Consider the following 27,414-nt stretch of genomic DNA (forward strand, 5'->3'; position numbering starts at 1 on the left):
CTATCTATCTATCTATCTATCTATCTATCTATCTATCTATCTATCTATCTATCTATCTATCTATCTATCTATCTATCTATCTATCTATCACAGTGATGAGTATTACACCTATCGCTAGTAGTAAATCTTAATACAGAATGATAAACAGCCTTCAAAAGCATAATAATAAATAAATAAAATGTCACCATAATTCAACACTGAGAGAAAAGTGCATTTCTTTTTACAGTGTAGTACCAAACATAATTTATTCCTTTAAAAGAAACTTTTACTGCAGTAATTTAATCTTCAGTTTGAACACACGATATTTAAATGTCATTCGTCTGCTTTGTGCATGTCAGAACATCCCAGTTCTGTTCTTCCTAAAAATATGTTTATGTGTTACACTCATGACTCATCATATTGTAGGTGGATTTGATTATGACTTAAAACAGAACTGCAAAACACTTTCCACCACATACAGGGCCGATAGCGAACACTTAATCTACGCAGTGAAAACACTGCAGCCACTTCATGCAAACGCTCGCTGAGCTGCAATGAACAGCAGTTAAACTTAAATGAAGTTATTCCTCATTTCAGCCCCCCAGACACCTGGAAGGACTCCCGTGAGGCCTATGAACTAAACACCACCACATTATCAGCTCCTGAGCTGAACAGGCGACAGTTAGTGAGGGCGACGAGGCCAAGCTGCCAGAAAGAGGTCACTGCCTTCGTTGCTGTGCAAAGCACCAGATGGGAACAATGATTCTTAGTTTTTCTTTCTCTCTGCAACATTCTTTTCTTTTGTTGTTCTCGACATGTGACATGGATAAAATTCCCAGTGTGACCTGTGAGCGAGAGGTTAATCTTTTATAATCTTAAAGCCATTTTATCTCTCAAGCAAAACTGCATTTTCTTACTTGAGTGGACTCGAATGAGGAGAGAGTTGCATCTGAAATGTCTGTTCTGAATTTAAATGTGATGAAGGAAAGTGAAGAATGTTATTCATTTTATATTTAACCACAAGTGATACACACTTTCAACTTTCCCTGTAACACCAAGACTCTACTTTTCTTCTCAAGTCCTCGTTTGGATTTTAAGTTGTTATTGTATTTTGCACAATAGAGATGTAAGTGTAAGTGTTTAGTCAACTGGATCCTCAAGTTGATTCTTCTTTATCATTTGCGTTTTGCACATTTTTGTTCTCATCAGTGTAGTGCACCAATTAATATGTAATCCAACGTATGTGAGTAATATGTTCATTAGGTTTTGCCACATACAATATTCACAAATACCAAGAATGTTGTAATGTACAAATACATTACTTCACTGAAACCTCCTCATTGTTGAGCGTCATTATTCATTCTTGACCTTGTAAACAAAAGGAAAAATTTGCTTCCAACTTAAAGTCTACGTTCTAGTTTCTTCTCCAAGTGTCCACCATGTGACGTCTTCATCTCCATGACAACGTAACTCCATCAGCAACCTTTTAAGCATGAAAGCTGCAGAAAAGGTTTTGTGAGTAGACCTTGACGAGAGATTCTTTAATCATATCTACCATGATTGTTGTCAAATTTCAAATTTATTAAAGAACTGCGAAAAAAATTGTTGAAATTACCAGATGGCAAAGTGAAAAAAGAGAGAGTGGGTTGCAGATTCTGAATAACTGCTGTTAAGTGAGAGAATGTTGTTTCTCTTACAATCTTTTTTTTCTTCTTTTTTTTAAATAAATGACGTCCATCTACAACTAAATTCGTGACAAGAATTCAACAAAGCAACATCGTGTTTGTCAAATGTTTTATCCAAGTCCATATTTTGTCCTTTAAAAATGTTATGTTTCTTGTTTAATTTACTTTTAACTTTGAATGAATGTTGGGTTAAAAATATTGCCAGAGACTGAAGAATAGTGTGATAGAATGAGCAATAATATGAGGTGAGGGCGCAGCTATAGCTCACCTGGTTGAGCTGGCGTCCCATGTATAGGGGGGCTGTAGTCCCCGATGCAGCGGTCATGGGTTTCAATCCCACTTGTGACCCTTTGCTGCAGGTCCTTCCCCCATTCTTCTCCCCCCACTTTCCTGTCTCTCTCTTTGTCCTGTCTAATAAAGCCAAAAAATATCTTAAAAAATAAAATAAATATACATATATATGAGGTGAGAAAAAAATACTTACTGTGGAATGAAGAAATGTGTTGTGTTTGTATGCCAAATAGGCAAGATAACTGTCATATTCGGTGATGTTGTAGTTATGTGTCTTTCTATTATCTATCAGCGTGAACAAAAACAGCACAACAGTGATTTACAGTGAAAACCTTTATTAAGTGTTCATATATTCTTAAAGGAATCTCTTTAATTGCTGTAAGTTAACTTCCTTCTCCATGTTTGCTAATTAATATCTACAGAATATCTATTTACACAGGAACATATCCACACGTGAGGCTGGGACAGGCCGTACTGATTCATCACCACTTGAGTTAAACACTCAGGCACACCAGTTAAACTCCACTACGCTCCCACTGCACCGTGTTACCCTGTATGTCCCAAACGAAACAAAGAGAGAAAGGGAGTCAAAGAGAGAGAGAGAAAAACGGAAAGAGCTGGAGACAAAAGACACACAGATTTAGCTACACCAACAGGACAATTGCGTGTGAGGCTGGCATATCCGTTCCCTAGCCCAACAAACTATTGCACACGTCGCATTCACACCGACACTCACCTACGTGCATGCACGCACTCAGATGCACCCACCGCGCTCCCTAAACACACGCATACAGAATCACACTCACACGGTAGCTAGAAGTCCTGCAGCAGTCAGTCCTAATAGCCACCATCACAGTGTAGATACACAGACTAGAAAATATCAGACTTCTTCTCAAACTGAAGCGCTGTGCAAAGTTAGCTAGCAGGGCGTTGAATGGTTTTAGTTAAAATTCCTAGAACATCTTAAATATTCACTGTACATACTTTGTAATACAAGTTTTGTCTCTTTTTGGATGATAATATTCTTATAAAACAGTCTTAAATATCTTTTTTTTTTTTTTTCCTAGTAAATTAAGGGGAACAAAGGGGGCATATGAGCAACGGAGGAAACGGAAACTTTAATTTCTTTAAACACAATAGATTTACATCAACCCGATATTATCTGAAAATGATTTTTTTTTTCTTTGCACAAATAAAACATGATACGCATTCTGACGGTGACACACACAGCTAAGTGTTAACATAGTTTAATACTTGTAATTACAGAATTTGTTCATGTTTTTTTTTTTAATGTTTGTGAGTGTTTATGTGCAAGTTTGTGTTGTAGTGAGCTGGCGCGTGTGTTTGTGTGTGTGTGTGCGCGTGTTGATGTGTGTGTGTGTGTGTTTTGTCTGTGCTCGCACTGCAAGTGTACAATGTCAACCCTGTGTCTTCTCAGGTAGGTAGTGGGTGGTCCGTACACTTCTCTTCAGGATAACAGTCTCTGCCCCTGCCATGGTCTATGCAGTGTTGTGCAAGGGTCGGACACATTAGGACAGAAGTGCATTGGGCTCCATCTAAGTGCTGGGGATGATGTAGGGACTGCGGGTAGGATGGATGGACTTGAAAATGTTACACTGGGCTTTTGGCAGGTAGATGTGAACGGCAGGCTGGCTGGTTCAGTAGTATTCCTCTCCCCCACAGACCCGGATTGCCTCACTCCTGTAAGCTGATGTTGAGGGACTTGTACTTTATGAAAACAGACACATGGAAATTCAGGAACCTGTAGAAAAGAAAGAGAGAGACAGATGTTTTAAAAGTCCTGGAGAATCATGAACAACTTCTCGATAGATTAGAAAACTGGGTTGGTCATCAGCAACAGATAATACTTAAAGTACTGTGACCAACACTAGTAATTATGAAGAGAACATGACGTGCGGAGTCCCACAAGGATTGACTCTGGGGCCCCTCCTATTCATTGGCTTCCAGCTAGATACAAAATTGAATTTAAGGACTTACTTACTGTCTATATGTCTCTGAATGGCTCAAAATATATCAGCTTTCTACTGAGTAAAAGCCTGCTGGGCCTCTCAGACCTGAATGGAAATGGTCAGCTGATGATTCCCAGAGTTCAAATCAAATAAAGTGTATTGCTCATTTGTGTTCTTTTGCTTGTTGCTGCTGTGCGTGGTTGCATGTACAGAATAGTGTATGAGGCCACTTTTGCTTTTTTTCTGATTGTGGACTGTCCTGTATGTGCTTATTTCAGCAGTTTATGGTCTTATGTTTCTACTGTTTATAGTAACAACAGTGTAGTATGGTAGTATCACACTAACAGGGTCCATTCAACTGCATAGCTCTGGTTACCTGACAAAAGTTATTCTAGAGGCCTTTGTGGGTCCTTTGACTGTTACACTGTTGTGATCCTAAATGTGTTTCTTCTACCTACTTGGTGCACATAATGTTTATCTCTGGTTGCTTGTCCATGTATTAGTCTTGCATTATTGTCTACCCCATGTGTATCTTACATCTTCCTTGTTTTTAGCTTTAGCTTCACACTTATGTACCCCAAATATACTTATATATACTTATACGGCTGATTCTGAAACTATGAATAGAGTTTATTAGCGCAGCAAAACACTCTCACTTTAGTACTTTTTGCTGTTGATACACGTGTATTTTAAGTTAAATCATATTTGCAAATCAACACAATACTTCACTTGTATTGGTGTATTTTTTACATTGTGTTATTGCTGCTTTAACTTGAGTATCCAACTGCTGGATCCTCTGCTGTTTGGAAATGTAATAATGTAAACTGTTTATGCTCTGAGAAAGATATTTACATTGAATTTACACTGTTGTACTGCCCTACATGGCTTACAAACACAACTTAGTCATACATCGGGAGATCTACTTGTATATATTTTATGACGTGTGTTTGTCCTTACTTACCTAAAGATTTGGTTAGGCATTTCCTCCCTCTGCAAAAACAGAAACACATAGGAAAATATAAAACATATCCAAAATATATACAGCACATGACCTACTAACGGAGATTCGCTGTACTGCGCGCAAACACCAGCAGATGGCACCAGGGATGAGCTGATTGGGTAAAGACTACTGTTATTCAGCTACAATGAATTATTCATAAATGGCAGATTCTCCAGAGCTCTAAACTAAGGAGTGGTACATCATCAAGCTGTGCAGTGAGGCTATTTATTGACTGATAATCCCATTCAAGTGTTCCCTTCTCTGACTTTCTTCTATCTTGCCTCATATTTGTCACTTGAAGGTCAACACAGATTGGTGGTTACACGTGCATTTGTTTCACAAGACCCACATCAATCTGAGGAATTGCCAGTCAGTCCTTCCAAGTCCCCTGTGCCCTCTTAACATGTCTTTGCTTTCACTCGTTCCTACTCATTCTTTCACCTCACCTCTCTTTAGCGGTTTGTTGGTTGCCCATGCCTGTCTGGTTCCATTACAGACGACAGGGCATGGACATACTAATCCCATTTCCCACTGGGAGACATACCTGGGTCGAGGTCTTTTCACACTACATCACTGGGGAGAACTGTTAGAGGAGTGATGCAGAATTACATACAGTATGCATGCACACCACTGCATGCCGGGCCAGGCCACTTCTTTGACTAAACCGTCACAGCTACTGACCGTATGAGAAACTTTCGTTGGAAAAGCAAGGTTTATTTTAAGATTCTCTTGCTATCCTTAGATCATAATACAGTCATAGTACAGGAGGGACTTGCATAATAGGTTTATTTGGGAACTTATCTGACTGAATCTTCACTCTATCTTGGTGAAATACACATCATTTGTCAGCAAAAAGGTTAATCAATCTGCCTGGGAAGAGTGTTAACATCACTAAAACACAGCAGTAGCAGCAGGGTGTACAAAACAAAACTGTAAAATAATGACTGATTTAACTTAATATTTCAAAAAAATAGGTGCAAACCCCATCTTTTTCTATTTTAGGTGACACTATGATTGTGACTTTAGTCAAAAGAAAACACAGAGCATTTCATTTTAGTTATGTAATTATTGGGCATGTGGACAAAACAGGAGGCGCTCATTAAGGGGTTAAAACGGGTGCTCATTTATGGTTCAAACTAATTATCTAAAAGAAGGCTCCTGCCGTTCCCTTAATTATATTCAAATTGTAGCTACCGTCGACGCTTTCTAAATTTAGCTTTGCTTTTTTAGAGGCTGCATCAAAAGCTCATTACTTCAAAACCTTGGCTTCTGTTGGTCATAAATACAAGAGCGCACTGAACGCGATCCGTTTATGGATTTAGCTCATCTAATCTATTTCACAGACTATTCTGCGTTTTAACACTCTATTAAGGAGCGTGCATTTTCTATTTTCAGTCCTGGCGAAAGTCACGTGGGGGCGTGATTAATCAAGAGTCAAATCTTAAGGAAGCTTTAAAGTATTCTTATTTGGTCTAAGTGTATGCTTTTTGCCAGCCTCCTACAACACTAACTGCATTAGGGGTTCCACATTAAGATTTATAACCCAATAGAAGATTTAAAAGTGACGGGAATCAGTGCCCACTTTTAGAAACATTTACGGGAGAATCTATGGGAGGAATATTTTCATTTATAATAATACTGGTAACAGTTAAAGAAGCTGTACTTTAGCTTAAAAAACATCATTTTTCTAAGCAGCAGTTCTGTTTTCTTGAGTAAGATGCGGCTCTAAAACTGGCTCTGACTGTCGTGTGCGAGCGTTGATTTAGTTTCCTCAAAGCAGATCGATAAAATATCACATATTATCAGATTAGATAGCGCATCCTCACCCTTGCTTTCAGCCAACAGCTCCTCCGACATGAGTCCATCCTGCCGGTTCCCCAGGACGAAGGCCAGGAAGGAGAGGATGAGGGCGTCCAGGATGCCCATGATAGCCAAGATGTAAGCCCAGCGCACGGAGCAGGCGCCCAGGCTGTATTTGTCCGTCTGCTCTCCGCACATCCGCCGGACCTCGTCGCTATCCCAGCCGTCGGGGTAGATCATACAACCCAGCACCAGACAGACACCTGGCGGGAGGCAGAGAGGGGCAAAATAGGTTAAAGAGAGGTGGCAACATCAGGGGGTAAAGTGGCTAAAAATAGCAAGAGGAAGGTGGAAAAAAAAAAAAAAAGGCATAAGCAGCACAAAAATGAGTTTTATGGAAAAGGGTAGTGTAACAAATGAGCTCAGGGATATTTTGAGCGGAAATGAGAGAAACAGAAGAGGCAGGATCATTTTAAGTGCTTTAAAAACCTCTCTTATATTCTACTCTCTGGAGAATCGGCTGTGTTTATGTGTTATTGCATTTATAACATTGATTTTCATTCCTTCCCTTAGGCGGGCAATAAGTGTCTAGACACAATGTGTGCCAGTGGAAGAGTAAAAACCAGCAGTAAACAACGACTGCAACAGTCACAGCCAGACACAGCTGCAGTAAGAGATTTACAGTGTAGGAACCGCTCTCAGATGTCCTCAATGTCCTGTTTGCATCTTTTTCTGCACAAAGTTGTGGACTTCTTTGTCCTCCTGGATTTTAAGCAGTGATAATATTAGACTAGCTCCTCAATCTTTGCCCAAGGGGTGAAAACTTTCATCTTAATTTTGGCTTTCTCTCATCTTCAGTTTAAAAGCGATTCTTCTCTAAGGTAATGCTGCGGCAGAACGGCACAAGAAAATCGCGAGCCCGTGCCCTTCTTTCTCAGTTTTTGCCCAAAGGGTGAAATTTCTCTCATCTTCCATTTGAATGAGGTTCTCCTCTGAGGTGGTGCTGCAACAGAACAGCAGAAGACCTGGAAAAAGAAGCTGAGTGCACAGTTATCCGGAGCGCATTGCACATTAATAATAAAACAGACTCCCCACTTCTTTATCCCCCAAAAGCTTAGTTGCTTTCAGTGTTTTTGTCCTTGAACGCTGTTTGCTTGTGTATTAAGAGTTTAGGCTTTTGAACGTATGAAATCAGCATTTTTAAGAAGCTGCACGCTGCTCATACGTGAGCATCTTTTAAACGCAAATTTATGTATGCATAACTTATTGGCCGTCGCGCTTTTCTGCGGTTCCTCTTGTCCGCAGCCTTACCAGCAAAAGTGAGAACAAGGCGGTCTTTTCTTATATGCAAACACAAACTGCTCTCATGTATGCATCACAGCACACAAACACTGCAGTTTGTTAGAGTAACACTGCGGCTTTAATCCTCCTGAGATATTTCCAGCACGGTTAGGAGATGTTTCAATGGAAGATAGGATGGAAATTACAGAGCCATACATGCTGCAGACAAAAAGCACACCTAACAGAGGACGGGCTCCTCTTTATCTGCCCCTGGCTCTAACTGTCAAAGCAAATTCATATGCACCTAGTGGTTCAGAGCAAAGCTGTTCTAACTCAGCTGGACGCCCAGGAGCTCTGCAAGTAACCACTGTTTCAGACGTTTCTATGTCATTAAGCACAGAAAAAATAAACTACCTAACATGTATATGAGCAAACAATACACTGTTAAGCCATAGAAATCAGTGCCATAGGCCTGCACTGTAGCAGTAACAGTAGGGTTGTACTACAGCCTTGGTTTTATGAATGAATAGAGTTTATGCCTTTTGATGTCTCCAGGCAGCACTGCTGAATCAAATGACAAGCCCTTTTCACGCAAGAAAGACTTAACTCGGCCCCGACAGGCTGTGGGCTCCGCTGGAACCTATGTCACTCATCCCACCCGAGCTCTATATGTTACAGCATCACTGTCTGTCAGACGTCCTCTGGAGTCTGAGACGTGATTCAGCTGCTTAGCGAGTGTCACTGAGGCCGCTGTGTACATTGTGTCCAGTCAGAGGGCTCTGGTTACGAATGCAGCCAATGAACTGGTCTCCAATCCGTCTGCCTGTCCACCTCTTCCTCTAAGAGGTCAAATCACCAACACACTGACAAAGACGGCCAGTGGTGAGAGAAGCCAGAGAGGAGTTGTTAAATTTACACAAATGTTGCGGTGTTGTTGGAGCGCTGGTAAATAATGTACAACATTTAATCTTCAATCTTTAATCGAAGTCTGTTGACTTTTTGGGGTTTGTTAGCAGTACAAGGTGCTGGACAAACAGCTAATACTACAGCAGGAGCCGGGCTCGGTAGCAGCAGACACCTCTGAGGGGAAGAGAGAGAGAGAGAAAGCTGCATCTGAATGTCTTTAAACTGTTTCCTTAATGTCACGCTCTGTTCACCAAAACTGCAGATTCAGGTGATAATTCTCTGCAGGTTCATCACAATGAATCACCGTATTCAAACAAAAGATTTGAGCTGCTTGAAAAGTCCTGGGACTAAAATAATTCTTCTCACTTTAGCATCTTATCCCTCGGAAATATCCAAATAATCAAATCAGAGCAGATGGAGTGTGAGGGCTGGATTTCGTAGCTGTGAGGACCTTCACATGTTCAGACTTGGGTGGAAAGGCTTAATTGCTTTAGTCACTGATGCTGCCTGGAGAAAGCAAAAGCTAATTTAAGTATGAATTCCATATCAGGCAAAAACGGAACAAAACAAACTAAAATAACAAGATAATAGAATTGATTTTGATTTTTGTCCTGAGTTGGTACCAACACATTAAAACAATCCATCAGCTGTCATCCTTCCTGCTGACCTCAGAAGGAAGCTTCCTGTGTGTGTTTCTTTTGGTTGCTCCCTTATTGGGGATTTGGGAAACAGGCAATCTTAAATAGTGGTGCATTGATATGTTAATAACTTTGTCACCTTGGAACAAAAATGTGAAATTGTGCTTCTCCTAGCTGCATAAACACTTTGTATGTCGTGGGAGTCTATGCACAACATTCGCTGAGCAGAGGGAGTGCCATGGAAGTAACGTTTGATATCTCACCAGTCAATACATATTACCATTCTTTCTCTCCCTTCTGACACGTTTACTACAAAAAGGTAACACAGGCTTTTCCAGATCCTTCTGGGTGCCTCCTGCATGGCTTTGGCTCGATTCAACGCAATCATGAATATTACATAGAGGCTCAGGAGGAGGGAGACGAGGTTCACAGAGCTCTGGGGCCGGTGAGAGGGAAGGAGACGGAGGATGAGGGTGCAGGAAAAAGACAAAACGCTGATAGCATCAGGGGGAAGGAGACCAAAAGAGAACAAGAGATGCATGAGCAGTAAAATATCTGTCACAGTCACTAACACTATCTACTCCGCCTGCCTCTGCAGATAAACATCTCGGAGGGATGCACTGGCCAGGATTACACCAACAGAGGGTGCCACATATGCCGCTCTCGTTTCCAGAAACAGCTTGTGGTAAGAGGACGAGCACATGTCCCCTGCATACACTGTAACAGCAAGCCTGGAGTCAACTAATCCGTAACCACACAACACAACACAACACAACACAAGCGAGCCCATCCAGCACAGTTCTACTTATATAATGAGGCTTCTGTTTTTTTTTCTGCTGTGAATTTTGACTCACACCAAAAGAAGAAAGAAGGGCTTTAGGTTTTGACACTTTCAGAGGCAATTAAAAGGGAATAAAAAAAGGCAAATAGCCTGCATCTGTATAGCGATTTTTAAGCTTAACTAGCTTCTGACAAAAAAGGATTTACACACAGGCTGCCATGCAAGATGCTCCTATGGCTTGAGGAGCAACTTTGGGTTTAAAGTCTTGCCCACGAACACCAACTCTGCATTTAGTGCTCAACCAGCTCTATTGTCTGTAGAACACAGTGGTCTGGCTGCACTTCACCAAGTGCACAAAACACTCTGACTTGTTTTTATTTCTTTAAACCAATCACAGTCATTTGGGGCGGAGCTTAGCAAAGGATGCAGCTTCAGGGTTCCCTCAAAATAGCGATGGGTGGAAGCGTTTTGGTGGAACATTTGCATGCAAAGAGACGAGCGCTGTCATTAAAATGAATAATCCACCCCCCAAAAAAATAAAAAATAGCGGGTCGGCCTTACTGCACGATCCAAAACCTTGGCAAAACTTTGAATATTCAGTGCAGTAGGTTGCTGCCTGGAGGTTGTTGCTGTTGTTTTCCTGTATTTCCTCCGGGAAGCAGAGGATAAAGCCGGCAGACATGAGTGGCCGATAGCAGACTAATACCTGTAATATACACCGTGAGTCAGACTACCATCTGAGCAGCGGCTGCCCCAGGGAGTATGTTAACAACACAAACAAACCAGAAAAAAAAATGACAAAAAACACTACCATGTTTTCATCAAGTTTTAATGTAAGTCCCTCCGTGTTAGATTGCTTGGGTGTTATTTAAAAATTGCTTACTTTGCACCCAAAATACCTCCAACACATGAAGTGTTTTATAATCACAGACTTTGTGTTAGCTCATAGCCAAACACGTCTGAGCAGACTTGTTACCTGCCTCAAACACAATTCTGGAAAATGTCCTGGAATAGATGTTCATGACGCAAACTGAGAGTGAGTCAACCTAAAAGTTAACCCTCCGAATATCTTTGGGGTCAATGTGACCCCATTCAATGTTTAACATCTCTAAATAAGTCAATGACAGAATTTTTTCAGTTGTATTTAAAGGGCTATTTACACATAAACTTGGGTAACTATTTTAATTATTACATTTTCTGGAGGTTTAAATTGCTGAGATCAAATTCAACCCAAGGATACAAGATGTCCGTAAAGTTGAAGGTAATAGGGGGGTTCAATACACTTAGTTATAAAATGAGTTCGAACCCAAAATAGATTTATTAATTCATCCATCCATCCATCCATCCATCCATCAATTATCTATACACCGCTTAATCCTCACTGGGGTCGTGGGGGGGCTGGAGTCTATCCCAGCTGACTTAGGATGAAGGCAGGGGATACCCTGGACAGGTCACCAGTCTATCACAGGGCTACACTTAGAAACAGACAACCAAGCACACTCACATTCACACCTACGGACAATTTAGAATCACCAATTAACCTCAACATGTTTTTGGACTGTGGGAGGAAGCCGGAGAACCCAGAGAGAACCCACGCTGCACGGGGAGAACATGCAAACTCCACACAGAAAGATCCCGGGTGTCCTCACGGGGACGCGAACCACAGCACCACCTTGCAGCCCTTGATTTATTCAATGATACTAAATTTAAAAATAAGCTACAAAATAGAATGATATAGGTGCAGATATTCATTCAGCAGATTTCAGGTGCATATACAGGGCTAAACAAATTTATTAGACCACCTGTCTGTTTTGTTAAACACCATCCAGCATCATGAAGTGCTTTAATGCACACTCAGCTCTCTACGTTTTAACCATTTTGAACAGGAACGAGGAATTTCAAACTGAGTTCACCTTTGTATATTCAAATCTGAGTCGGCTCACTGGGCTTCTCGGAGAAGTCAGAAATTAATCAAGCATAACATTCAACCACTAAAACATTTTTTTTCTGTTCAGGAATGCAAGTAAATAACTGGAACTCCACATCTTAATGAAGAAATTATAATGTGCTTTACGATTTTATTTATTTTTTGTTAAACAGTAAATTTGAACATTTGTGGATAATAATAAATATTATATTTTAGCATTGAAAATATCATTTGGGTTATAGAGCTTCTACATAGCGGTGTATTAACCATTACAGAAACAGAAAAAAATGATTTTGGTAATTACCAATGCTGTAAATTTTAGGGCAGTTGTAGCATAAACCTTACACTGGATGGTGGTCTAATAAATTTATAGAACACTGTGTGTGTGCGCGTTTGTTGTCTGCACGTATTATGGTTGTATTTACTAGTTAATCAACAAAAACTGTATCACCTACTGCTTTGCTCATTGATGAATTGTTTCAGTCAAGCAAAAAAATTCTCACGTTTCCAGTTTCTCCAATGTGAGAATTTGCAAATCTGTTATGCTTGATGAGAAAAAAAAATAACAATCTAAAGACACCATCATAGTAGAAAACTATTTTCTTGCACTTTAAACAATTAGTCCAAAAAACTCCCAAAAAAGCTTATAATGACTTTATAGTGTGTTAAAAACAATGTGTTAAATGCTTAGAAACTGCTTACATAGAGCAAAGTGGTACCAAAGATTAAAAAAACAACAAAAAAAAACCACCTCATTATCTCTGTGTATCTGCTGGCTGCACTGCACCGAGGCAGAACTTCATGCTGCAGTAATAAATGGTGTGCTCCAGATCCTCACCACAGAAATAGCAGCACACCTGACAGAATGCAGCTGTCAGTCGGAGCGGAGACGAGACATTAACTGACGGCATTATCCGACCCTTTCAGCTTTGCCCTTCTCTCCATCTCTTTCCCCCGCTGCCTCTGGAGAGCAGGAGGAGAGCAGCAGACAGGCGCAGAGCGAAAAGGAGAGACAGATTATGAGGCTGGGCGAGGCAGAGAGAGGGAGAGAGAGAGAGAAGAGGTTGGGGGGAGGAGGAGGTGGTGGGAGCTCGAGCCACGCTTTCAGTCCTGTGTGTGGCCGCCAGCAGCAGCACCACGCGAACGTCACGAGCACCGGCCACCATATGCTCGAAGCCCCTCGGCAAGAGCTATTCTCAGCATTTGCTTGTTTCCCGCAAAAGCACACCTTCCTACGTTTGTCTCTTTCGCTTCCTGGGAACACGGGGGATCATGCAAGTGGAAAAACCTGGACTGAGAAACGCTTGTTGGCTGACAGCAGCTTATGTAAGAGACTGTAGGTAGGGCAGATTAGGTGCAAACAGCGCTACAGGAAAGTCTGAGGGCAGACCGGCAGATGGTACAGAACGGTGTGATGGCAGCAGATTTGTCAGAAGCACATTGGCTCATTTTCCTAAAGGGACGGGCAAAATCCCATCGATACTGAAAGAATCCCTTTGCTTCGAATAATCTCCGCGTGTCATTTGAGAGCAGTGGAAATGAGTGGAGGTCCAATGTGACCTCCAAAGCAGCCGCTTGATTGGATTTGTGTACCTAGTTTGCAAACAGAGTAAAGTAAAACCTGTAACCTGTGTCGCCGTGACAATATCAATGCAGCTGCGTGTCTGAGCGTGTGTTTTTTTTTTTTTCTTTACTGTTTCGCCGTGTCATTGATTGAGCGGGGTGGCAGATAGAAATAAACAGTTGTGTGTATCCCCCTGCTCCTTCCATCAATCACACATCTGCCGCACATCTAAGATGCCATGAAAGGGGATTCTGCATTTTTCAACTCCCACAGTCCTTTGTGGATTGCATTTTCTCCTCGACTCATTTAAAAAGCTGCGACAAACTGAATTATCCACACACACACACACACATGGAAACTTTACTGCATATGGATCTACTCCATACTGTATATACTCGGCCCTCTTTCTGTAAAATGGATACAATCGGTGCAGATCATCATTCGTCTCTTCTCGTAGTGACACATCTTGGCTCCGGTAAACAAAGGAATGGGTTTCCTGTATGAGCCTGTGGCTGCCAAAGCGGCATTTAAGGTCAGCTCAAAAAAAAAGAAAGTCGGAACAAGCATTCTGGGAACTTTAAGTGTTTATCCCAGCAGGGCTTCCTATGAATATGCATAGGTAAGTTTGCTTTAATGTAATAACTAATGTTACACTCCCACAGGTGAAATAGCGACCCGAATGTGGAGAGAAGCTAGTCGAGTTCAAAGGGATCCTTCTATTGTTCTCCCTTCTTATATAAGAACACATTAAGGCAGCAACTTTATTACTCAAATCCAAACAGGATGAAATCATAGCTTGTGACCGTTCGTCATCGGCTGGTAACGTGATCTACTAGACCTTAAGACATGGTTTATCCCTGGTGCTTGTTATCTACGTCACTGTTCTACGCATTCAACTCCAGGCACAATGAGACTCCTGCCAATGCTGAGGCACAATGTGACAGTGTGGTTGGGTGCTTGGATGACTCACAGCGCTGAGACCAGAGACGAGCAGCCCAAGGCTGAACGCCACATTGTGAGGAAGAGGTGGGAGTGGTAGTCCTAGCATGGAGCTTTACGGACCGCACAGTCAGGTTTCCGGTTTCACAACAAACTGCCGTTATTTTAGATTTCTCCAGAACCCTTTCCTTCCAAAACATTTAAAATACTGGAGTTTCATGCACTGACAAGCAAGAGCGTTCCTGCTCTGCTCACAGCTGGCTTATGATAGCATTTAATGATCAGAAGAAGAAGAAGAAAAAAAAACAGAAAGCAGACTGCAGCTCACCTCTTTCTGAAAGCCGATTTTTGTGCCGCTCCCCCTTTTGCAGAGGGATTCGAAAACTGAATTCATTCCTAATCTGCAGGTCCAAATTGCATTTGTACTTCTCGAATGTTTTCATCAGAAATCCGTGTGGGCTTTGATATCCATGTGATGGATGGTCTGGTCTGGTATAATTCAATACTAAAGAAAATATGGCTCCAACTTCACTGGCAGTCTAATGCTGTGAGCTTTATAGTCAAATTATGAGGGTGTAGAATGAGACTAATTAATCCAATCTTTCCCATGGCCAGTCCGGGCTCTAATGAAGTGTGGGCAGCATCAACCCTCTCTTCACACTTGACAATTAAGGCTTCTCTCTGGCACCATAGACGAGCGAATGAGTACCCAAGAAAGATGGCCTAAAACCACGACAATGATATGCCATAATTACATCTAGATAAATGGAGCAATTAAGAGTGTATGATCCATATAGTGTGACTAAATGAGGTGTGAAAATGTGCCACCACATAAGTCTGCTTCATGGTCCAGGTTTATGAGGTGGAAAAAGACTAAGGAAAGAGGGTTATAAACGAGAATTATAATATAGAAAGTGTAACAATTTATAGCGTTACAATCTGTGTCAGTTTATGTGGCTAGAAGTAAAATTAAAGGGACAACGTACAGAATATTGAGCTTCCCGTAACATGGTCAAGAGATGAACGTGTTTTCAGACAGCTGGCCGGACGCAAATTTAAGACAGTTCTCCAGAAACATATTTTCAAAGTGTCAACGATACGGTGGAAAGTGGAGCAGGAGAAAACTTTCAAAAACGACTCCAGCAATCTCCCCAGGAAGACGATGAACATGCTCCTTGAGATGAGCTGTCTCCAGTCCAAATCTATTTCTGCTTCGGTTGCTGGCAAAACTTGATGGTTGCTAGAGGGGGGAGCAAGGAGCTTCCAGGCATCCTCTGTATTCCACTCTGTCAACATCTTCAGCAATTTTCTGCACAACGAGCACATAATGCCCACAGCTCACCTATCAATTCCATTCAAAGGATTAAAAAGGAGACGAGCTCATTTCATCAAATCATCTCCGTTCCGGGGCCTGGACGAGTTCTTGCGAAAACTTTATAACCATCCAGTAATGTTGCAAATAATCTTCCCGCAAGAGTGTATTGCATATTACAGTGTACCTGTAGGCTGTGGGAAAGCACTCTGACTTATACTACAGGGGATTCAACTTCATGAGAAGATCTTTGGAAAGACTACAGCTCCTGAATCTATTAAAGAGACGTCTCTATCTAACGGGAGAGGCTGAGATGGATGCAATGTCACCGCCTACGTACTAACACCCCAAATCATTTAGTCGATCATTTAACAAACAGCTGGATTGCAGCGCACCAGCTCCTCATAAACCCATCAAGGTAGTTGGTCCTAAATTCTTATTAACTGCTCACTTGTTCTATCTATCCGGCTCATTGTCTCTTCAGACTTAATGACCGGTGACTTGCCATCTCTAAAAGCTTTTTTAAAATCCTGCCTACTTTAACGCTGTATACTCAGACAGAGCGCGTCCTTTGACTCTTAATGTCCTCACACACCATCTGGTCAGCGGCTCATTATAACACACTGATTGAAGCCGCTACTAGAAAGGCTGCGAACGCCTTGCAGGGAGCTCGACATGCAGTAGGAGGAGACACCGAAAGCATCGAGCGGCTGCACTCGAGCGACACGAACCTGACACAGGAGGAGCGAGACGTGAGCCTCTCTAATAGATAGGGCACTTCAGGTTAAAGCAGAGGTGCAGAGGTAGAGGGTGAAGGGAGGGAGAGAAGTGGGGGGAGAGGAATCGAGGGAGGAGCGCAGCGCAAAACCGCAGTGAGCAGAGCAGGAGGGAGTCGGGCTGGGGTGGAGGGCTTATGTAACAGGTCCAGATGCGGCCTGTACCTCCACAGAGGATAAAGATTGGCAAGGGCAATGAGGATCAAAAGAGACCTTTGAGTTCCCTGTGAAAATACTGAGTGGGCCACCAGTCCAGGGACGACGGAGGCAAACCGCCACGGCTCTCGCAGCCAGCCGCTAACATTAGGAGCTTTCAGGCCGGGACCGACTTGAGGGGCTGCAGCACAGCAACTGCCCAATCAGACTGTGGTTAGAGCAGCATTTTTTTTAAAAAAAGGCATTTAAATATGAAATAAGATTAAGAAATACAAGATTTTCTAAATGCACCCTCCAGTCATCACTTTCAAACCTAACAGCGCTCAAGGGCTGGAATACAAATGACTGCAGCTGACAGCGATGTGTAGCAGATTCACTGCCAGAAGACATAGTTTGCTTAGGTAAAATACTCACCGCAAAGTGCATAGCATGGCCTCTGTTGATGCTACAATATTAGATGAGTCAATCTTTATCATTTGTCTATTAATATGTACTAATGTTAGAGCTGAATTCAAAAGCTTCTTACGGGATTAATCTACGTAGCTCTGTATTATGTTCTCTGTACTGATTATAGGTTCTCTATGTAAAATGTCTGCCTCAAAAGCAGCTATAGCAGCAATAGATGATAGAAATATTCAAGTTCAATAACATTGTACTTGCATGCACTACTTGGTTAAATCTACTTTCCACTCATCACTTGTGGACTACATATGCAACACTACAGCAGGGAAAGTTTTTTTTTTTTTTCATGGGTCACAGTGTCCTTGCTGTCCCATCTCATCCCTACCCCTGTGGAATAAATCAGCAGCGCCCCCCTCCCACCCCACGCCTGAGCTCTGGCCTGAGCCAGGCCACTTCAGAGATCACAGGGATTAACTCCAGCAAATCTATAGTCCACACCCTGCAGGGAAACAGGGACGCTAAACACAGGGGAGTCATGATGATGACTTGGCTGGCATTTAGAGTTTGTATTCCACACTGCTACACCCAAACTCACAGAGTGTGGGCTAATTAATCACCATTGATCTGTTTGGTTTGGTGTCCAAAAACATGATCTAAGGGTTTCTTAAATTAAACCAACTGTTCTGCATTCACAAATAAGCATTAAATCAGCAAATATGCATTACAAAAAAAAACAAAAAAAAAAAAACACTGAATCTCTCGCTGTGCTGAAGAACCCTCACCCTGGAATGTAATTACTGGAAAAAAAACAACACACGTACATCGCATGCATGCAAATTACCATCCTTGTGTGTGTGTGTGTGTGTGTGTGTGTGTGTGTGATATTGTGCGTAGATATCCTTCCTCCACCCTTTCCTCCTGTCCACCATCCGGACCGTGAGCCGCACGGATGATGGTTCCCTGTTGCCTCCCGCTGGCAATAATTAGATGGTTCAACTGACTGTGTGTGTTTCTTAATTACAAAAATTGGAGGATGGAACAGTGTTAATAGAGAGGTGATTTGAAAGCAGATTACCTGAGTAGACGTGAGGGAAATTAAGAAAGCATGAGGATTGCTCCTTGCTTTGTGACATGGGATATATATATGATAAAAAAACCAGACAAAAACATTACAGAATAAGACCTAAAGAGAGACAGGAGCGAGTCGGTGCTCTTAAAATGATCGCTTTCCTCAGCTTTGATTGTTGTGCCATCTGCCGCAAAGGTGCCATGTGTGGATTTGTGCACAAGACGTGGGCTGAGGGAGATTCATATTTCTGTTTCCAAATCTCTCAGGTTGTTTGTTTTGTCTTTGAACTCAATTTGAGCCCAGGTTTATACTCCCCGGACTCACAGGAGCACACAGTATTCCTTTCTCGGTGGTGTTTCAAAGTTAAAGGTACTAATGCATCTCACTGCAGTTACAGCAGACACTACTCTCCCATGTTGTTTCGCTGTCTGTCTTACACAAATATGCTCCAGTGGGTCCTCGACATGATGCGCTGTAGGGAGACATGACTCCCCGTTCTGTACGTAGCTGTAGCAGCACAATGGCTGGATAGATTGGATTGTTTCTAAAAGTAAAGTTTCTATCCTACTGTAGACACCGGCGGTCCCCAAACGCTCACATACTGCTGTAATAAAACAAAAAAGGTCCACAGTAACATAACGTCCTGACTCGGGCGGTAGTTTGGATGCTCCATTGTGACATTTATGAAGGTTTCAAGTTGCTGTGCATTTGAACAGTTTGAGACATTTGGATTTATACACAGTATTAACAGTCAGTATTCATGATGTCCTTGTGTGACAGTTATGCATCTCATGTATCATAACTATGGATAAAGCATTTATTGAACCTGCTGGGGCATTACAATGTGAACTTAAATGAGAAATAATATGTGTTTCTTTATTTTCTTTTGAATAATTTTATGCCAGATGTTCATATTAAACGTGGGAAAAGGAGGTAAACATATGTAAAAGTAATTCCTGTGATCTAAAGCTCAGTCTTCTGATGAACACTTGGTTTTCAACATTTTGTTTCATGATGAGCTGATGCCAGCATATCAGATATTTCTTCATGTGCTCATCTAATCCAGGCGCAGGACGCACATTAAGTCAAACTGTGGTCTTTTTGGTAAATGTATGTACATGTTCTTGCATACAAATAAGTAAGACACAGTAGTTTGGCTACCACAGACTAACATTTGATTGCTACCTTTGGTCTTTCCTGATAGCAAATGTTTTCCATTTCCGTCTGCATTTTCCCACAAATAAAACAATTTACAGTTTCATATCTAGAAATATATACACAGCTTTTGATTTGAAGACTATATCCATTGTTATATTTCACAACATTCTGCTGTAGGCTCGGCTGCAGCAAAGTTCATGCTGCTAATGCTCATATTCTGGATTCGATTCAGGCTTGAAATGTTTCCATTTCCAACCAACAATGAAAAATTATGTCACTTTATAAGTTTACAGTTTGCTTTCAGAAACTCTACACCAGCAACAAGATGTGACGTTGCTCACAGGCACTGGTTCAGGCTTCCTGAAATCCTCCAATCACAAGAAAGTAGGGTTTAAGGCCAGAAGCTAATGTTGCTCTTTTCAGGCAGAGGCTGAACTGAGGAGAATTGTTTTTCCAAACTTTATATCTTTGAAAGCTACTCTAGTGGAAAATACAGAGCTGAAAATGAGAATAATATATCTTCTTTAAATCTTTAGGGTCACATAAACTCGATGCAACGTGCGGTTAAGATGCAGGAGGTATCGAGGATAAATGAGAAAAAGCTGCAGAACTTAGTCAAAGATGAATAACTCGGAATGTATAATTTGTTAGGGCAATTTTTCCTTTGTTTACTACTTTGGAATCAACGCAATTAAGGGGAAAATTTGAAAGCACTTTATCAAATTAAAGTCAGCTCTTTTGTTCATTTTAATATAAATCTAGTTCATTTATATGCTAATTTTTTGCTATAGTATAGTGTTGTTTGGTGTTGCCAACTTGAGGAAGTTGGTTTTTTTTTATGGCAATGACGCATGTGGCCAAAAAAGTTCATCAAGCCCTGAGCAAGGGATGGTCATGTGTTAGTATGCAGACAAAGGATGTGCACTTAATACCTCTGAACACACAGGGAGCATAGCAACTGGCAAAAGCATCAGAATGGGCCTTTTTTCTCAGCCAGGCACTAATCTGCTTTTAAAGCCCTGATAGGCATCCAGATTCGCAGCGTTAACACCGGAGGGCTGGGGCAGATCTGGTCCTGCTGCAGTGAAAAGTCTGTGACTGCCGCTCTCATGCCGAGCTCCACCACTTTCCACCTCTACATTCAACTAGGCTTTAAAGCTCCTTTCAAAACAAGCCTCTCAATAGAGCTAATGGACCATGGGAGTGAAAGCCAGCCACAGAGAAACCGAGATAATGATACGTAGGGAGAGTCTGCGAGAGAGCGATGACCTAAAGGATCAGTATATGGTCTCTGAGCTTCGCTATCTGATTTGTTTTCTGTCTGCCTTCTGTCTCCTGCTTTGTGTTTTGTTTACCTCCAGACCTCTTGCTCCTCTCCGATATGTTATTTCTTTGTCCTTGTTATTGCCATCTCTGTTTCTCCTCTATCTTGTCGCCGTCCTCTCTCGCTATTGTCAGACCATGAAGGTTTCCAGTTATGATGAGATGACCCTGCTTGTTGATCTTGATCCATCTTAATCTAAAGTCCATGTGAGCGGTTTCCTTGACAGCCCTATTTGCTGTTGTTACATACCAGCACACACAACAATACATACATATATAGAACGAAAAGAATATATAATGAAGTATCTTTTGTTTCCCATACTAGCAAAGAGATGGACAGTCAGATGCATATAGTTTTCCACCTCTGCAGCTTTGTTGCTCACATCACAGTATTCCCCCTCTGTCATGTTTTGTGTCACTGTTTCACACAAGTGTCAGACCCCATTAGCCCACCTGATGTTCTTGGACACGCCCACCTCACCTGTTCCTAATTCCCAGTCAGCTCCTGTGTATTTATACCTGCCATCTTACGCTCGGCCTGCAACCTGCCAAACTGTGTGTAAGCTTCATTAGAGCATCCTGCCCACCTGGATCTGTCTGTGCTCTGGTCCTCCCCCCTGTCATCATTGCACAAGACAAGACAGAGTAGCAGCTCTGTTCACAGGTGTGGAAATACACTGTCAGATTCTTCTAAAGCCTAAAACTAAAGTATATGTTGCACTTTGCTTTAGAGACAAAATTAGCCAGTTGATGTATTAGATGATCAACCAAAAACTAATCAGTAACTGTTAAAATAATGGATTAATTGTCATTTTTTAAGCCAAAATATGAAATGTGCTGAGGTCCCAGCATCACAACAATGACAGACTGTTCCTTTCATTCATTAAATGTGCTGGTAATCTGATTATATTCGGGTTTTGAACTGTTGGTCAAACAAAACAAGGGATCTGCAGACCTTACTCGGGCAAATTGTGCACCATGAAAAAACAGTCAGTTGAGAAAATAATCGGCAAATAAATGGATCTGAGCATGAAACTGGTTACCAACTTGTAAAGTCAACACAGCTTTCCAGCTCAAGCTACGAACCCGATACAGGTAGGTGTTGGCATCAGATAACCAATCGCAAACCACATATATATTAAAAGATGATCAATCTATAAACTTAAACTAATATGAGGAATTTAAAAAAACAATCCAGGCTAAAAGGGACACAGTCACTGTAGCTTAATATGCACATATACTGTAAGGCACAAGTAGAACCGGCTATAATCACATTGTGTATTCCATAAAATTAATGTGTTGTTTCCATGTATTCTTATTGCATGAATGACAATTTTAGCTTTATTCTTTCAGCTGCAACCCTTGTGGAGAGAATAATTCTTACCAGTAAGTAGTCTTACTTGCAGATTTTATTAGGTCAACAAGTACAAGACCTTAAGCTTCATCAGTCTCTGTTTTAGGATTATACTACTATAGAAAGCCTATAGGAGAATGAAAGAGCTTTGAAACTGCAAGAAAATTGTATTCAGTAGCGTCCAATCTGTGGTCAGTAGGCAGTACTTTCATACATGATGTTGTTTTTCTGGTACCGTGTTAAACCTGAAAACTCAGGGTTATCAGTTTATAGAAATAAATAAACATGCACAACTCCTAAGTATTTCTAAATAATCTACAAATTTATTTCCCTCAGAGCACCTTGAACGGCCTTTCACATATAAACAATGTGACTTGGCATATTCCATATTGCATTGTTTTGTTATTTGCGAACATGTCTCTCTTGAGAATGAGACCCCGTGTCTCAATGAGAATACCTGTATAAATAAAGGAAATAAATAAATTAGGAGTAGCACAGTTGTTACTATTAATATTAACATTTGTACTATTCCAGTGAGCCAGTCTGCACTCAACACTGTAAAGTGTATCTAAGCTGTAGTTTAGGTGAAAGTACTGTTTCAAATAAATCTCACTTTCTGCTTTGGTGAAGGCAGATTTCTTTGGCGGATTCTATCAACTTGAAATCACATTTTTTCCCCCCTAACTAGTATTCGAATTTCAGCAAAACTATAAAAATGAGGTTTTCTACTCCATCAGCACTGTGTGTTCACCTTTCTTCAATTTTTTTTAATTTACTGCAACTCAACTCACTGTTTTCTTCCAGTAGGATTACAGAGCAAAGAAAGAATGTAAGTGTAATAACAACATCATGTTTTGCTTTTTACTTTTGGGTTAAGCAAATGCTTAAGTTGAAAAATTTCAAGTTGACATTCATTAGTTCATTAATCAAATGATTTTAGTACATCTGAATTCGACCAGTGGCATTAATGTTACTTGTTACTTAATTTGGAAACATTTAATTCAACTGCATGTTTTCTCTTTTTTCAGTGGATCAAAACTGGGATAAAAAAGCTGCTAATTAAAATGTGGGCCTCAGTAGTTTTATTATTTACACCAGTGCTTTTCATTCAGTGGCATGCCAAAGCATAATTTGCGTAAAAGGCCTTTACTCCCTAAAATAAAGACATAAAGCCCGCCAACCTCTTGACGAACATATGGTTCTTATATGATCATGCACACAGTCCTCACATCAAGTGTGTCTATTTGACTTCAGCGAATCAGCATGCAAATGCTGCAGCGAGCGCAGGGCCGTGCACAGCCTTCACCACACAGGACAGCTAACGCTTCAGTTATCCTGCAGTATTAACTACCAAACACATCAAAGAAGAAGCAGAGGATGTTCCTGAAGGCAATTTTGTCATTTTGCTTGCCTGTGAATTCTAAAACAAATCTTTTTTTTTTCATACTGCAGGACATCCACGCACGCACACTCACGCTACCACCAAACAATAAAATAAACAAAATGAGGGGAAAAATAAAAAAAACCCTGACCTCTAAGTGTTGAAGTCTGTATCTTTCCAAACAAGCCACCCTCAGTCTGCACACTTGCTCTGCTGGCTTTACAGAGCTCGCATCTTTGCTTATTCACACGTATGACTCATATGTGTGTTTGAGACGATCATCAAAAGTAGAAAAAGGCCGGCAGCCGACATGACGGCGAAGGCAGACGGGGGTATGAAACGGTGAGGTAATTATCACTGACCTCACAGGATTCTTAGTTAATTGGTGTGCAGACCCCTGAAGAACGGCAGTTACAGGACAGAAAGGAGAGAGAGAAGGACAGCACATATTGTACAGCTCTCACTGAAACAAGGCTGTGAGGAGGATAGGAAGGGCCAAGCGAGACGAGATGAGATGCACACAAGGGTGAAATTGCGCGAAGGTAAAAGAAAGAGATAAGGTAAAGGAAAGTGTGCATCGTGTATCTTGTTGTGCTCGGCTCAGCAGAAGGAAAAAAAACCCAAAACCTCTTAGATCTGCATGAACCTGTGCAGAGACAGAAATAGCCCTGGCAAGGAAAGTAAAAGAAGGATACAAGTCCATCAGGGTGGGAGCACTTTCTGCACTCAACTTTGTTTGGCTGAGATTTCTAATGGTGGTTTGCGTTCTCATCAAACATTTAGCTTTTCTTTTTCTTTTTTTTTTTACCTGGGCTTCAGAGAAAACTCATCCTGGAGGTGCGTCTCGCTCTACGTTCGCTCAGGGAGGAGCTCTTGTGTGGTGGGCATGAAATTTCTATATGTTGAGTGTTTATCCACAACCTTCTGACCTCGGGGGGATTGATGAAAACTGCTGCATATCGCTTAAATTATGTATACTTGGCCGGCACATGCGGTGTGACCTTGATATTCACCTACTGTGGCTGAATAGCTCTTGTACTCAACGAGGCATGGTGCTCATACATGCTGTGTTTCCCTACCCACCATACCATAAAGTACCCAATATAAATCTAAACCTAAAAAAAAAAAAAAAAGGCTTGGTGCCATGGAGGAGAGATGCAGTGCTCTGAATACTGACTGTGTCATTCATGTCCTTGGACCAGTCAAGCAGCAGGGATGTGACAACAAGCTACCGCTGACCCACGTTTTGTGTTGCCAAAAGTGAAAAATGAAGGAAAAGGGAGCAATAAAAACACACCAGCTTTTCTGTTTTTTTTTTTTTGCACACGCTCACTGCCATTTGTTTTTATCAGATTGATGATTTGTACCTCGCTATCAAAACACCAGCTGACACTAAAGGGATTGCCAGTGGCCCACCTGTCTTCCACCGGGGCTGTAGACGATGCAGGCAGCATGCGTTTAACCTTCAGCTAAGTGTAATAAAGTTTGACAGTGCTAAGCAGCCAGGATTGCTCATTAGGCATCCCTGTGCCAGCCTGCCATGGTCAGGGTCTCTCCTCTTGGCTTTCTCTTTCATCTCTTAGCTGCAGAAGCACAAAGCCCAGCGGTCTCCTCATTAGACAGGCTTATTGCGTTAATTCAGCCCAACATAACACGCCGAGCTGGACCTGCTCCAAATAATCCCCCCTCATTTGTGTTTGTTGCTGAACAGGAAGCCCGACCGCTCCGACCAGTGGTGCAGCTGAGGAGAACCGATGTTTGGCAACGTGCGGACGCCTCGGATGACGGAGGCCCACGCTCACGCTGGATGACATTAGCCCACAGTTGCGGTGACAAAACGCTGCCAGCAAGCTTGAACCCTTGACCTCTACAAAAATTTTAAACACCAGCTCCGACACACGAGGAACGCCAACACATCTGTTGGCTGAGGACGGACTGAAGATTATGCAGGAACTGATGAATGCGGCTCACTTTAAATGAGATGAAATACCACCGAGAAAACATGGAACTAAATGCATATTTTATCTGATTGTGCAGTCTTGGCAAAATCTAAGATGTAAATTCAGCTTTTGTAAACTGACCTTTTAATTAACATTCCTGCATCATGCTTGACCATCAATTAACGGTGATGTGCACTTGTCAGAGGTTGGTGGTGTTGCATTAGTAAAAATGTACGACCACAGACAGACATGTTTTCATTGATTATGTAAAGGGACGAGTGACTCAACTGTCATGTAATCAGGTTTAACTTGAATACATCCCACAAAAAACAACAACAAAATAACAGAATGAACCTGCCATCCCTGCAACACCAGCATATATGTATATATTTTTTTTGATAGATTACTGTTTGAGGTTTGCTCCATTTAGTGGTTAAAACCGATAAGCTCCTTCATATGTGACTACACCTGTAGCTTACACAGTCACAAAGTAAGAGCTGTCAATACAGTAGTCCTCAGCAACATGTCCATCCTGTGTGTTTGTCTTCACCCTGGCTGATCCCAATTAATTTATCTCATCAGCTCATCAATCATAAGCCAATCCATCCATTGGGAGTTTAAGGGTTTCTAAAACTCAGTATGTCATTTGATCAAATCTGCTCCCTGGGCACCAAAATGTTTAAAAACATACACACACAGGGAAAGGTATTCAGTGATGATCATGCATGCACCTTGTACATGTAAGTGATGCAGGCTGTGAAGAGGCTCTTACCTGACGCTGCCTGCATCCAGCCACAGATCTTGTACACGGTGGAGGTGCTGAGGAGGAAGAAGAGACTGAAGCAGCCGATGCAGGTGACAACCAGCATCATAGACATTCCAATGAAGAAGGAGGCGGCTTTGAACGCACCGGAGGGGATGGCGGCGAACTCGGTGAAGCTTCCCTGGCAGGCCAGCTCTCTGGAGATCCCGTCCCCGATGCAATAGTGGAAAAGGCCGAAGTAACCGGCCTGCGGCGTGTCCACGCCATCTCCGATCCAATAGGGCTGTGAGAAGATGGTCACGTTAACGATGCCGAACAGGATAGTGAAGATGGCCCATAAAAGTCCGATGACACGGGAGTTGCGGACGTAATTGGTCTGGTACAGTTTCGCAGCTTCTGCAGATGGTAGCATTGATGCGGCAGATCCAGGTATCATCTTATGCAATCCCGAAGACTAAGACGAGCGTCGCGATGTGTCCGAAGCGAGGACTAAACATGAAGCACATAAACTGTTTGGTTGTTGTTGGATTTTTTTTTTCTCCCTTCTCTCTCTTTCTCACAGAAGCATCACTGAATGAGCGAGGAGGAGGAGGAGGTGGTGGAGGAGGAGGAGGATGGGAGCAGCTATGAAGCAACTGCAACACAGCAACATCTGTCAGGCGCGATCAACTCATGACGTCGCATCCTAAAAAACCAGGCGGTGAACCAAGTGAGGAGCTGAAGCAGGAGGAGCCCCGATGTGACTCCCTGGAACAAGCTGTCTCTGTCCGTCTAGCCGGCAGACGTGCACATCGCTGCCGCACTTCGCCTCTCACCGATGCCCTTGGAAACCCCTTAAAGAGGAATCACATCAGCTCACAACGTACGACGCTCGACTATCCTCGGAAAAAAAACAGAATATAACGTAACGCGCGGGGAGGAAGAGGCGCATCCAGTGGCCTGTACTCACGAATTAACGCTGCCGCAATTACCATTCAGAAAAATACGACAGTTCCGACCCCCTCCTTTTTCCTCAGGAT

The 27,414-nt window shown here is 42.0% G+C and overlaps 1 protein-coding gene across 1 annotated transcript; it reads right to left on the reverse strand.

The window, feature by feature from the left end:
- Positions 1 to 2,273: 2,273 nt before the first annotated feature.
- On the reverse strand, positions 2,274 to 26,921 carry LOC103355225 (lipoma HMGIC fusion partner-like 3 protein). The gene is made up of 4 exons (XM_008278926.1): positions 26,405 to 26,921; positions 6,752 to 6,988; positions 4,887 to 4,915; positions 2,274 to 3,717 (listed from the first exon to the last, which is right to left on the reverse strand). The coding sequence occupies exons 1-3, from the start codon at positions 26,829 to 26,831 to the stop codon at positions 4,899 to 4,901; spliced, it is 681 nt and encodes a 226-aa protein (XP_008277148.1). The 5' UTR covers positions 26,832 to 26,921; the 3' UTR covers positions 2,274 to 3,717; positions 4,887 to 4,898.
- Between the last annotated feature and the right edge of the window lie 493 nt (positions 26,922 to 27,414).

This window comes from Stegastes partitus, unplaced genomic scaffold (genome assembly GCF_000690725.1).
Source record: "Stegastes partitus isolate 25-593 unplaced genomic scaffold, Stegastes_partitus-1.0.2 Scaffold138, whole genome shotgun sequence".
Taxonomy (NCBI): domain Eukaryota; kingdom Metazoa; phylum Chordata; class Actinopteri; family Pomacentridae; genus Stegastes; species Stegastes partitus.